Raw genomic sequence first — 14,400 nt, 5'->3', positions numbered from 1 at the left:
AAGCTTGCAGGCTGGGCTCTCCTCTTGAAGGGTTAATCAAGCTTTACCTTACTTAGATTCCCATCCCAGACACACAGGAGTAACTTCCAGGGGTGGGATGGGGACAGTGGTGGAATTCAATTTTTTTTACTACCTGTTCTCTGGCATGGCTTGGTGGGCGTGGCATGGCTTGGTGGGTGTGGCAGGGGAAGGATACTGCGAAATCCCCATTCTCTCCCCTGTCCTGGGGGAAGGAGACTGTAAAATCTCCATTCCCTCCCCACTCTGGGGCCAGCCAGAAGTTGTATTTGCCGGTTTTCCGAACTACTCAAAATTTCTGCTACGGGTTCTCCAGAATCTGTCAGAACCTGCTGAATTTCATCCCTGGGTGGGGGATTGTCAAAGAGTTCTGGAGAGCAGTCACAATCCGCCTTGCCTCTTTTTAATGTGTATCTTACAAGTAGTCCTCACCTTATGACCATAGGGCTCAATGCTTCTGTTCCTAAGCAAGACCCTGGTTAAATGAATTTTAAGACATTTTTTGCCATAGCTGTTAAATTCATCATTGCAGTCGTTAGTAGCACAGTCCTTAAGTGAGTCTGGTTTCCTCATTGACTTTGCTTGTCAGAAAGTCACAAACGCCGATGACATGACCCTGGGAGACCTCAACCGTCATAAATACCAACCAGTTGCTAAACATCTAAATTTTGATCACAGGATCACAGGAATGAATGCTGCAATGTTTGAAGTGTGACAAGTGGGGGGGGGGGGGGACGGTCATAAGTCCCTTGTTTCTGTGCTGTTGTAATTTCGAACAGTCACTAAATGAACTGTTATAGGTCGAGGACTACCTGCCTTAAGCGATTTCTCCCGCTCCCCCCCTCACCTGCCGAGAAGCCACGGGAAGCCAGCTACAAGTGGGGAGGGGCAACCAAGAAATTAAATTGGGGGGGAGGGGGCGGTCGGGAAGGAAAGAAAAATTAGAGGCAGCCGCTCTGCAACCTGGCGCCCGTTTCTTCAGGGCTAACGCAAGCGGAGCGCTTTCCCAGACCGAGGAGCCCCCCTAAAACCTTCCCCGTTCACTGCGCAGCCCTCCCCCCCCCTTTTTTTTAATCTCAAACGGCGCCGCGTCAATAGGAGACCGGCACGACTCCCGCCCCACCTCATCTCTCTGTCTCTCATCTCTCTCTCTCCCCACCGGCGGCAGCTATCCCCGGAGCCTCGGCGGAGGCAGCATCAGCCCACCGCCCCACGCAAGCCGACAGCCAGCCGCGGCGGCGGCGGAGTCGGACTCTCCACGTGTCAGGGCGGGGCGAGGGGACGGCGAAGGCGGGGGCTGGCCGGAGCTGGGGCTGCGCAGCGCCAAGCACGGGTTCGGGCAGCTGGGAGCGGCTGCAGCATTGGCAGCGACCCGGTTTCTTTCCTCGCTCTCCTGCGCGCCAGCAGCCCGGCTGGCTGTCACCGCCGAGGCCAGGCGAGATGGGGCCCCTCAAGGAGAGCTGCAAGGTGAGACGGCGATGGGGGGGGGAGTATTGCAGGGAGGGAGAAAACCAGGTGTAGCCAGATCTGGTTTCCAACCCTCCCGCCTGTATACCTACATACCCACTCGAGCCCAGAGGCACACGCGTACACACGTTCTTTGGAGCGGGCAGACGCGTGGATTCTAGGCAGAAGAGATCTCGGCTTCATCTCTCTCACACACACACCCCGCCCAGCCTCCGTCCACGCAAAAATGCCCTTTGGGAAGCGGCGTTAAATGCCGGGGAGGGGGACCACTCTTGTTACCCTCGATCCCGTGTTTGCCAGCCCCTCGCTCCTCGATGGGAGACTGCATGGGATGGATGGATGGATGGATGGATGGATGGATGGATGGATGGATGGATGGATGGATGGATTATTTGGGATGGGGAGAGGAGGGGGCTGCGGATCTTCTGCCCCCTTATGTGGGGATAGAAGCTGAGCCTGTTCCCTCCCCAGCTGAAGGTATGCATCCTTCACACGAACGCCCCCACCCCTCAATAAGGAGCCTGACATCATTTTCTGTGCCTCTGCCTCTGCTGCGGATCTTTCTCTCGAATGGGTGGGTGGGATCAAGCTCAAAAATAAATAACGTCAGCCCAAAGCTCAGAAAGGTACTTGGGGTGGGAGGAAGGGGAGCAGAGAATGAAGCTCAACCGTATTACATCAGCTCCAAGCTGGAGTGTCTCCCACCCCTTTCCCGGTGTGGCCGAATCTTTTGGGATTCCGGGAAACCAGAGTGGTCGGGAAGAGATAATTGTGTTTTGAGCCCCGCTTCCAAATGATGCCTAGCATAATAAATTCATTACTGTTCCTCCCCCGGGGGAAGCTGGGCCTCTGAGTCTCCTATTCGGGGAACAGTTTCTTTTTTTTTAAGATGAATGTATCTTCCTTCTTTGCATCTCTGACATTGGGGTTCATTTCTTTTTTTCAAAGAATTTTTAAAAAATTTCTTACATACCATTTTAAGTATACATTCACATAATTGTTATTCTTCTTTACATTTATCATTCTCATACATTTATTATTTCATTTAGTAAGTCATAATGTACAATTTGGGTTGCTTTATTTACCATCCCTTCCTCCTTTTTTAAAACACCTCCTTGTTTTCTCTTTTTTTCCTCCCTCCCTCCCTTCTCTACTTTCTTCCTTCCTCCTCTCCTTCTCCTTCCTTCTTCCCTTACGTTTCTCCTACTCCTGTTCTTCCTCTTTCCCTTCCTACCCTCTTTCCTTCTCTTTCTCTCTCTTCCATCCTCCTCTCCTTACCTCTTTCTTCTCCCCCCCCATCTTCCTTTCATTCTCTCCTCCTCTCTCCCTTTCTTTTTCTATTATTGTTGGTGTACATTTCAAAACTCAGTTTATGTTTCCTTGGGATGGTATTTCCGCCAGCCAAATATAATTTAGTATCATTTCTTATTCCCTTACTTTCGCTAGTCTACCCTAGTTATGTTCCTCCCCCCCTTTATATCTCACTCTTGAATATATACTTATATATTTAATATTTTCTTTTCTGTTTTCTCCTTCTTCCCCCCCCTTTCCATTTTATAGAGTGTTGTCTTGGCGCTTTATCTTCTCCCTACTTTCTTTTCTAGCTTGCTTTCTCTAGCCAATTGCTGGTTCATTTCTAAACAGATTCCCTTCAAAAGAAAACAAAGTCAAGACCAATTAATATACAGGTGAAACTCGAAAAATTAGAATATTGTGCAAAAGTTCATTTATTTCAGTAATGCAACTTAAAAGGTGAAACTAATATATGAGATAAGACTCATTACATGCAAAGCAAGATAGCTCAAGCCGTGATTTGTCATAATTGTGATGATTATGGCATACAGCTCATGAAAACCCCAAATCCACCATCTCAGAAAATTAGAATATTACATGCAATCAATAAAACAAGGATTGTACATAGAAGAACATCAGACCTCTGAAAAGTATAAGCATGCATATGCACTCAGTACTTGGTTTGGGCCTCTTTTGCAGCAATTACTGCCTCAATGCGGCCTGGCATGGAAGCTATCAGCCTATGGCACTGCTGAGGTGTTATGGAAGACCAGGATGCTCCAATAATGGCCTTCAGCTCTTCTGCATTGTTTGGTCTCATGTCTCTCATCTTTCTCTTGGCAATGCCCCCTAGATTCTCTATGGGGTTCAGGTCAGGCGAGTTTGCTGGCCAATCAAGCACAGTAATCCCACAGTCATTGAACCAGGTTTGGTGCTTTTGGCAGTGTGGGCAGCTGGAAAATGAAGTCAGCATCCCCATAAAGCTCGTCTGTAGAAGGAAACACGAAGTGCTCCAAAATCTCCTGGTAGACAGCTGCGCTGACCCTAGTTTTAATGAAGCACAGTGGTCCAAAGTCCTGTTGCTCAGTGGTCCAAAGTCCTCTTTTCTGATGAGAGCAACTTTTGCATCTCATTTGGAAACCAAGGACCCAGAGTATGGAGGAAGAATGGAGAGGCCAATCAAGCACAGTAATCCCACAGTCATTGGACCAGTTTTTGGTGCTTTTGGCAAAAGTTGGAGACTACTTCTGTACTGCTATGGAGAAAACAGCTTGGATGTGTCAACAGGAGTCAAACTTAGCTCCAAGATTTACCTATGAGATTGCTATGATAGATTATGAAAGCATTTTGTTTCTAGCCTTAATCTCTCATGGGAACATCTAATACACCTGACAATATGATGCTCCTCAGGTGTGTTTGTCAGAGTTGGACCTCTGTCTGAATGCTATTTGATAAGACAGTGTTTCTCAACCATGACACCTTGAAGATGTATGGAACAACTCCAGCAAACACATTTATTTATTTCTTGGATTTCTAAACCGCCCCCTCTCCCAAAAAGGGACTCGGGATCAACATGCTGGTTGGGGAATTCTGGGAGTTGAAATCTGCACATCTTTTTAAAAAATTATTATTATTATTATTATTATTTAAACAATTTTCATTTATTTTTGAACAAAGACAAACAAACATAAAAAACCCATCTTCCATTACAAATTGTAGAAAGTGTGTCAGTTGGTTACAGTATTTCCATGCATCTCTTCCATAGTCATCACCTGCTTTTCATATCAAATCGCATATCGCATTCACCTATATTCATCTATATCACGATTATTATATCTCAGCCTTAATTTGACTATAATTGTTTTTACCTCCTTTTATATATAATATTCAAAATCTAGAATAGGATTATATGAAAACATTCTATTAACTCGTTCTAAAATCATCCAATTGCAATACATCTTTATGACATAGTCTAGATAAAGCTTTTAAACTTCCTCTCATATTCTCCATATAAAATTTATATAAAATTTCATATTATCAAACTAATATATCTATATGTATTGTTATCATTATTAATCATTGTTTAACTATAGCTATTGCCACTTCATTTTATACATACTACTAGTGAACTAAATTTAGCTTAGTATTTATTATACATTTTCATTGCATCAACCTGTATCTTTCCAGTAATAGTGCAGTCTTATATCTCTTGCCATTTGTAGCATTAATGTTCTACTGTGTTTCCCCAAAAATACAACCTGTCCCAAAATTAATGCCTTGCCACATTTTTCACGTGGGCAAAAATATAAGCCCACCCCCGAAAATAAACCCCCTGAATGGCATTCTGCCCGGCTGGAGAGGGGATTTGCCGGGTGGCTGCTCGTGAGCATGGTTACCTCATGGCTGCTTCACCCCTGAGACTGTGCCCGGCTCTTTGGGAGTCTGCTCCCAATGGAGCAGCTGCCCAGCAACCCCAAAACAATAAGCCCTCCCTGATAATTAGCCCAAGGCCATATTTCATGGGGCAAAAGAAAATGAGACCCTGTCGTATTTTCAAGGAAACACGGTAATTACCTTCTTAATAAATCTTGTATAAACTTCTCTTTGCAACATGTTGTTCCTTTTGTATCTCATAAAAGCTTGAAACCCAGCATCTTTTCTTTTCATCAGCTTATCTTTGGTTATCGCTGGTGCTTCTGTTAAGATTTCTCTCCTTATCGCTGTCAATTTTTCTTTCTTTTCTTCTTCTATGCTTTGAATTCTGGGGTAGAGTTCCAATCTATCTCCCCTTTCCATATTCTGCTCTTGCCATTACCAACCACACTCACTTTGTTGTCAGTATCCACAGTTTTCTTATCTCTTTGCTCATTTTTTCTTCCATCTTTTGAACACTGTCCTCCACTTTCTTCATTTGATAAACATCCTTAGTTTCTCCGTCAAATTTTTCTGTTTTGTATTCCATATTCTCCAATCTCTTTTCAATTCTCTCTGTCACAACTAATAGATTTTGAATTTCAAACATAATCATTTGCAATGTTACAGTTTCATTTTCCTGCTGAGGCATTCTTTCAATTTTGCAGGCACTACTATTATAGGATTCAAGGCTATTTTAATAAACTTCAAACAGGTTCATTTATTATGTTGTCTTCCCTCTAATAGCTAGTGATAGAACTCCCAAAACGCACCTGTATAAACAACTTGTGCTCTTCCTACTATCACTCTCAGTAAACAAGCTGAAAGAACCTTGAATCTCAAGTGATCAAAGAGAAAGAAGAAAAAACAATGTATCCAGCCTCCAGCCTCTAAGTGGCAGTGTAACTGCTTTTCCTCCTGTTGTTACAACCCTCTTTATAATCCTTGTTATTATCTTCTTCATATTTCAAGCTTAAGAAAGAAATAAAAACCTTAAATGGAGATCAAAAACAATCCAATCAATCCAATCAAGCATTATAAAAAAGAAGAAGATAAATTTTAATCCATAGGTGTAAGCAAAAGTGAAAAAAGAAGAAAGAATTAATCCATTCAGTTTAAAAAATAGGGAGCCTTTGCAAAAATTCCATCCGTGAAAAAAAAATAGAAACAGGATAACACACTAAGTTTAATATAGATTAATTTAGCTGCTCACAGTCTTCTATCTTCAATTTTAATTTAACTTAATTTTTTGTGGGGGAGGGGGGTAGTCTCTTTTTCCAATAATAAAATTTCCTCACCAATTTGACACACTTTCTCTTTCCGCTTTCTTCCCGTTCCGGAACTGTCCCAAGTTCAGCAGCTTCATTAGCTGTGTTTCTGTCGCTGGAAAAAAAGGCTATTCCTGGATCTTTCAGGGACTTTGCAAGTGTCTCTGAGATCAGCAGGAGGTGCCCTTCTCAATCACTGGTTTAGGTCCGAATGGACCATCCAGTGGCAGAAATATTGACTGCAATCTCAGAGCACCAAGATTGCAAGTTGTGCCGTCGCGACGTCAGCTCTCTTCTCCGAAATCCACACATCTTCATGTTATCACCATTGAGAATCAACTGAACTAAGGAATCCGCTGTGGGGAAGGCTGATTTAGCTGCATCTCTTGTTATTTCAAAGATGTCTGAAAATGTTTAAGGATTGAAAGTGACTCCTATAGATGGAAAACCTCATCCTGTTGTTGAGACACAAACTTCTCTTTTTTTCTCTTTGAAGACAATAAAGTTACTGCTTTAATAAAAATCATTAATTTAATTTTTAATTTAAATGTAATTAATTATGATTACAATAATTAATTCACAAAAGAAGATAGGGAACACAAAGACATACACACTGTTACAAGCAGTGGAAGGAAAAAAAGGAGACATACATATAGGAAATCATTCAGCCTAATCCTTAAACACATCGCTGTTTATTGATTGTACATTGATTGATTCAGTTACATTGATAGTAAGGAAGTTGGTAAACTGAAAGCAAATGCATATTGGTTATTCAAAAAAGTAAATTTGGAAAAACATTGGCTTCCCAACATGTAAAACTGGACTTCTTTGTCCCCTCACTCCTGTTTTTGATAAATCCATAATTCTTCATACATTGATAAAATTTTTAAAAAGGTATACTTTCTTTTAAAAGTATTCTTTTAAACCAAAATGGGATCTATCATGAGACAAAACTGATCATATGAATAAGTGTATTGATGCTTAGTTTACACTTCCAATTAAATGAAGTTGTTTGCAAACTTTCTTAAACATTTTCTGGAATGTCTCAGTAAATTAAAAGAAAAATGATAAATGAGAATCATTAAATAATCTTTAAGACCATTATCAATGAATCAGTTTTTATATTGCATTTGGATATTGCAATTGTTTATTTCAGATTTCTTGGAAGTAACTAATGCCCACCTTTGCAATACTCTTTTGTGTATGAAAAATACAGATATGGCATCATCCAAACACAGAAAATATTGATAGTAATATGGAATTTTATCCAATACATTTTGAAACAATTGTAAAAATAATATTGTTTAACTGAAGATCAGAAGCCAATTCTAATTTTAGGCAATTCAAAAGCCACTTACCATAATTCAGATTTTGGCAAAAGCTGATCTGAAGTATTAATACCTCTAGCTGATCATAACTTCCATAACTATAATTTTCCAACTGCGATCTTTCAGGAATACAAGTTAATCTTGGGAATAAGGATCAAAAATACATTTCTGTCCCAAATTCATTTATTTAAATTTGGGTGCTCCCCAACTTCAAATCAACTCAATTGTAAATAGTTAAAAACACTGCACAAAGTAAGTACCATAAATAAGTTGTGTTATAGCCCCTGAGCCCCGGGTGGCCCCGGTGGCTCAGTGGTTAAGATGCTGAGCTTGTTGATCAAAAAGGTCGGCAGTTCAAATCCCTAGCGCTGCATAATGGACTGAGCTCCCGTTACTTGTCCCAGCTTCTTCCAATCTTTGAAAGCATGTAAAAATGCAAGTAGAAAAATAGGGATCATCCTTGTTGGGAAGGTAATGGCATTCCATGCACCTTCGGTGTTTACTCATGCTGGCCACAGGACCACAGAGACGTCTTTGGACAGCACTGGCTCTTTGGCTTTGTAACGGAGATGAGAACCGCCCCCTAGAGTCAGGAATGACTAGCACATATGTGTGAGGGGAAACTTTACCTTTACTTATAGCCCCTCTATACCATGGGTGTCAAACATCACATGATGTATCACAATGTTTTTCCCCTTCGCGGAGCTGGGGTGGGTGTGACCAGTGTGTGATGCATCCGGCCCCCAAGCCACCAGTTTGACACCCCTGTTCTGTATATAATCATTGAGAAAAAACATGTTCAAGAAGGGATTCCATCCAACCTGGAAAACTGCCAGGTCTTTAAAGCTCTCTGGAAAATCATCAAAGTGAGAACACCATCAAAAATGTTTGTGTGCACCAAATGTACCTTCCAGCCTTTAATATAAGAATGATTGGTGAATAGAGAGGGCGAAGTAGAGATAAACTGTCCCATAATGTTGAAGAAGTCACACAATAATTTCATAATTATGACCATAGTGTATGTTTCTTTTAATTTAATCATTTACATTTCATAGCAAAGTCAACATTGTATATTCCCCTTGATAATGAGAAATAAATCGGTTATTATATCATGGCTGCAGAATAGGTTTTAAAAATCTAGAAGATTGACCTTTTTGTAAAAAAATGCCACCATTTAATATATTCTCAATCAATTTTAAAAAATTAGGAATACTTTTACATAGAAGTAATATTCATTTTTGTATTATATTTTTCCATAGAATTTATAGCTATTTATATATGATCAAAAATGTGTTTATATCCACTAATAAATAAACTATAATAAACTTATAGCAATATTAGAGTCTCTAAGAAGGATATGGAACTTCAGTTAATTGTAATCTGACAAATTATCAAACTGTAAATTTTGGTGTAGAAAAGTAGGTAGTTGTAAATAAGACGTAGTAAGATATAATACAGTACAACATATTTGAATTATTTTGTATTCAATGCAAATACTGTTGTACTGAATATTTCCTGTGTTTGAAAACAGGCCAGTTGTTTTAGCATTACAAATCAGAAGATAAAGGAGATATTTTACAAATTATGAAGTATCCTGCTAGAGGAACAAATAATACCATTTTAATACCCCTGGCAAAGGAAATAGAATATAATGTAATAATTCAATTAAAGTAAGAGGAGAATGCATACTTAGGCAAGATTTATTTCAAAAGTTGCCACTGCACCATATCAAAGGCCTTCTCTACATCCAACGATGCAGAACATCATCACTGGTTTCAATAGTTTTGCATGTGTTCTCAGAATGTAGTCTAAATATACTTATATGCATGCAAAAAGGCACTTATTGACCCCAATCCATATTGTTCACTGTTTTTCAACAGGAGGGCTAATTGCACAAGTTTTCATTAGATAAAATACGATGACAACAGCCATTCCGCTGATATCAGATTATTTGTCAGGACATGGGTGTAAGTGGGTCTGGGAAACAGTGGGGACTGATAGTCTGTAGAGATTCTCAGTCATCCAGGTCATGATTTTTCAGGAGGCAACTGTGGACTTCTTGTTTTTTTTCTTTTGAAGACTTTTTGCTTCTCATCCAAGAAGCTTCTTCAGCTCTGACAGGATAGTGGGGAATAGAAGGATTTATACTCCTTGCAGACAGCTGGTCATTTGCATCTTTTTAGGGTCATTGAAGCACTTGGAGTTTTATCTGTGTCCCCAGGGTCACCTGAGTAGTGCTCCTGATTCCTGTAGTCTGCAATTTTTTTCCTCGGGAAATCCATTCCTATTCCCACACCATTCAAAGGGTGTTCATCCCAACCTGTATAGCTAAAAGTCTTTTAGATCCTTCCATTGCACACTGTCCTGTCAGAGCTGAAGAAGCTTCTTGGATGAGAAGCAAAGTGTCTTCAAAAGAAAAAAAACAAGAAAGTCCAGTTGCCTCCTGAAGAAGCACCTTCGGGACAGTAGGGACTGATCCAACTTTCAATAGAAGAGAATATCTGTAGCTCTGATATAAACTATGGAATTCTAGGTGCTCTTTGCAGTTTGCTCTTTGTAGTTTGATTGCAGAAGTTCCTAGCTAGGTAACATCATCTGTACGAGTGACACTACTTTCTTTTCCATTTAGAAGGATCACAAAATGCAGGACAAGGAGTTTTGCCGAAGCCGGATTCCTCGCCTGGTACTTCGACCTCATCTCTCCCAGCAACATTTCCAATACCAAAAGGTGTCTCCAGCATCCGAATCCCCCTTTTCTGAAGAGGAAAGCAAAGAATTCAACCCTTTAAGCTCATCTGGAGGGTCTGCCAGGACAATCAGCAGCAACAGTTTTTGCTCAGGTATTAAGGAAAGAATGTACATCAGTTAGGACAATATGGCTGTTTTTATAGTATCATTATTGAATGGTATGCATATGTTAAAAGTAAGCAAGGGTGGGGATGGGGGTGGTAAAGCTGTCCTACCTACCAGGGAGTGGTGGGTTCCGGATTCCGTTGCATCCGGTAGGGTGGAACAGGGCCCAGTGGCCACCACATGAATGTACGCAGCACGTGAACACGCGCAGCGCACACATGCATCCTTACCTCCCGTGATGCTCCATGATGCCTCCGCGATTCTCCAGCTGCTTGGCGGGGCATCGCACAGGTGCCATATGCTCTGTGCGGGTGCGTGGAAGCGCCGAAGAGCTCAAATACAGGTAAGGACGGTGGGCGGGTGGGCCCTCCAGAGCACCATACTGGAACTGTACCCAGTACTCCCAGGGAGTACCACCTGCAACCCACCACTGCCCTGACACCTGCCTCGTCTTGCAGGCCCACTTCTTCTGTGGCTGCTTGCCTGCATGCATTTCCCTGGCCTCCAATCCAGAGCTCTGTTATCGGCTGCATAAGGATTTCCAGAAGCTGACTGCAAAATGGAGGCTGGAGGTGATACACGCAAGCAGCAGAAAGCGGCCGGAGAAGAAGTGGCCCAGCAGTGGGGCTGTTGGTACAGCCACCGGGAGGTGAGTCAGTAATTAGACATCTCCCCCCCCCCAAAAAAAAATTCTGGCTTTTGGAAGTGTAAGCAAGTGCTATCAATGTTGCTAGGTTGAGTGTGGCCTGTATGAAACATCAATTTCATAGAAGAGAAAACTGGCCCAACTATTTATCATATCAAGTCATTTGTCTTGGAATCTGGATACATGCCACAAGTTAAGAGATGCAGGCCAACAACTTTGAATCCAGCCATTTGGCCACAAAAAATTATTTCACAGAACGGCAGATTTGGAAAGAGGTTGCGCAAAATCTTGATTTGAACCCATGTATACTTGGGTTAGGAAAAAGGGAAAAACTTTTCCCTTTTTCCTAACCCAACTGTCTCCGCTGCTGCTTCTCATTCCATTGGGTCAACTTCTTCCTTGTCTTCATAATAATAAATAGTAAACCATCTCTTTGAAAGCACATGTCTTTCTCTCATTCGTGTATCCTTCCCTAAACACATACTAGTGATGCCTCTCTGATAAGGTAAAGGTAAAGTTTCCCCCACACACGTGTGCTAGTCAATTCTGGCTCTAGGGACGCTGTTCATCTCCGTTTCTAAGCCAAAGAGCCAGCGCAGTCTGAAGACATCTCTGTGGTCATGTGGCTGGCATGACTAAATGTCAAAGACGCATAGAGCACTATTATCTTTCCACCAAAGGTGGTCCCTATTTTTCCACTTGGATTTTTTTACATGCTTTCGAACTGCTAGGTTGGCGGAAGCTCGGACAAGTAACGGAAGCTCACCCCGTTACTCAGTGCTAGAGATTTGAACTGCCAACCTTCTGGTCAACAAGCTCAGCATCTTAACCACTGAGCTACCATGTCCCCTTAGGTGTCACCTCTCTGATACCCATACTCAAACATGCATACGTGGTTTAGGAAAAAGGGAAAAACCTTTCCCTTTTTCCTAACCCAAGACTCTCCGCTGCTTCTTCTCATTTCGTTGGGTCAACTTCTTCCTTGTCTTCACACTTTTATAGGATCCTCTCCTGCTTTCTTTGAGATTCCTCCTAACCAAATGGTGACAATGGAGTCTATTTTTCTCTTTTCCCCGATAAGAAATGGTCCAAATATTAATTTGCGCACCCATTTTTTTTCTTAGTGAAATGAGAAAGGTCCATGGCTTCATACTTACCGTATTGCCTTCTCCCCAAAATAGAAAACTGTAAAGGATTTGGTGATCGTGAATAGACTAGCCTTAACCAACCAATTCTAGATATATGAAAGGGGTTATTAATTGAGAATCCTACGAATTGAAGGCCACAAGGTCAGCCATGAAGGATCAAGGTCACACATTAGTTTCAGTTCAGAAAGATTTGTTCCTCAATCTTGTACACAAGAATCTAGTCAACTAATGAGCAGTTCTTAATTGGTGCCAGATAAAGGTCAATGATATTCAAGAGAAGTTGGATTTGGGCCATTTGTGGTAACATAGGTATTCTAGGCTGATGACTCACTTAACTCCTCCCTAGTTCTGCCTGCTTTTCTCCTACACATACCAACTATAGTAGAGTCTTTTTAAAACTCTGGAAGGCCTGGGAAGGAATGTCCCTATATGGGTACATATGCAAAGGGGCTTTGATGATATAATTGCATCCACCATATTGGTATTTAAGCCCCCACCATCCACAGACACCGCTGCCTATGGGCAAAACATTTGCTTGTCTATACCTCCAAGTTTTTTTTTTCATTGCATTTTTGCCATTCCGTATCTTTTTCTACATGGTTTTTCACCCATTGGTGCTAATGGCCTACTTAATGAAATTGTGAATAAAAAACACACAAAATAATAATAACAGTAACAACAACAATAATAATAATAATAATGCCATGTTTTCCCCAAAATAAGACCCTTATTTTATTGTGTTTCTTTTGACCCCCGAAATAAGTGCTTGGCCTTATTTTCAGGGAGGTCTTATTATTTTTGGGGTGCCATCAAAACTACACGGCTATGGATGAAGCATGTAAAAGCATGTAAAAGTGATATCCACAAAAGTGATCTCCACCTCAAACCACCCCAACGAGGCTGTCGAAATGATGTCCCGGTGCTTGGAAGCTGTTCGGGTCTGGATGGGGGACAACAGACTCAGACTCAACCCCTCCAAGACTGAGTGGCTGTGGCTTCCGGCGCCCCGGTTCAACCAGTGGATTCCATCGCTGGCCATAGGGGGCAAACAACTGCCCCCCGTGGAACGGGCGCGCAATTTGGGCGTCCTCCTTGATGCCCGGCTGTCGATGGATGACCATGTGGCAGCCGTGGCAAGGGGGGCATTCCACCAGGTTCGCCTGGTGCGCCAATTGCGCCCCCTATTGGATCGGGATGCCTTACGCACGGTCACTCACGCGCTGGTGACGTCTCGCCTGGACTACTGCAACGCTCTCTACATGGGGCTCCCCTTGAGATGCACCCGAAGACTACAGCTAGTTCAGAATGCGGCCGCGCGGGCCATCATGGGAGGGACAATATACTCCCATATAACACCACTCCTGCGCGAGCTGCACTGGCTGCCTGTGGTTTTTCGGGTGCGTTTCAAGGTGTTGGTTACTATCTTCAAAGCGCTCCATGGCACAGGACCTAGTTACCTGCGGGATCGCATCTCACCTCATACATCCCTGCGACCAATCCGCTCTCACAGGGAGGGACTCCTCCAGGTGCCGTCCACGAAGCAGTGTCAACGGGCAGTGCCCAGGAGTAGAGCCTTCTCTGTGATGGGCCCAACCCTCTGGAATGACCTCCCCCCCGATATTAGAACTACCACCGACCTCTGCTCCTTCCGACAGAAGCTTAAGACCCACCTGTTCCAATTAGCTGGCTTAACTGACTTATAGTCCCATTCAACCTCCTGGCAAAGATCTTATTGGGTAGTTTTTAAGGGTATTTTAAGGGTATTTTTAATGTTTATTTGTATTTTAATTTAAATATTGTACAGTCCACATCCTACCTCCTCCGTTTAACTATTTGTTAACTATTTGTATATTAAGTATACCTATTGTGTATTTATTCTGTTTTAACATGACTGTACACCGCCCCGAGTCTTGTTTAGGAAAGGGTGCGGTTTATAAATTAAAGTTATTATTATTATTATTTATTAT

General features: G+C 42.2%; 1 protein-coding gene across 2 annotated transcripts in view; it reads left to right on the top strand.

Annotated features, from left to right (window-relative positions):
- Positions 1-1,320: 1,320 nt before the first annotated feature.
- The window catches only part of SYBU (syntabulin), a 68,138-nt gene continuing 55,058 nt past the window's right edge, over positions 1,321-14,400 (top strand). The window contains exons 1-2 of one of the 2 annotated variants that reach the window (XM_081950333.1): positions 1,321-1,485; positions 10,419-10,626. In XM_081950333.1, coding sequence (XP_081806459.1) covers positions 1,459-1,485; positions 10,419-10,626 — 235 coding nt within the window. In that variant the 5' untranslated portion in view covers positions 1,321-1,458. Of the gene's footprint in view, positions 1,486-10,415; positions 10,627-14,400 lie in introns of both variants that reach the window. The other variant, XM_081950332.1, reaches the window with a different exon arrangement.

The sequence above is a fragment of the Natrix helvetica genome, assembly GCF_964273705.1.
Source record: "Natrix helvetica genome assembly, chromosome: 4".
Lineage (NCBI taxonomy): Eukaryota > Metazoa > Chordata > Lepidosauria > Squamata > Natricidae > Natrix > Natrix helvetica.
This window is presented reverse-complemented; position numbering and strand designations above follow the sequence as displayed.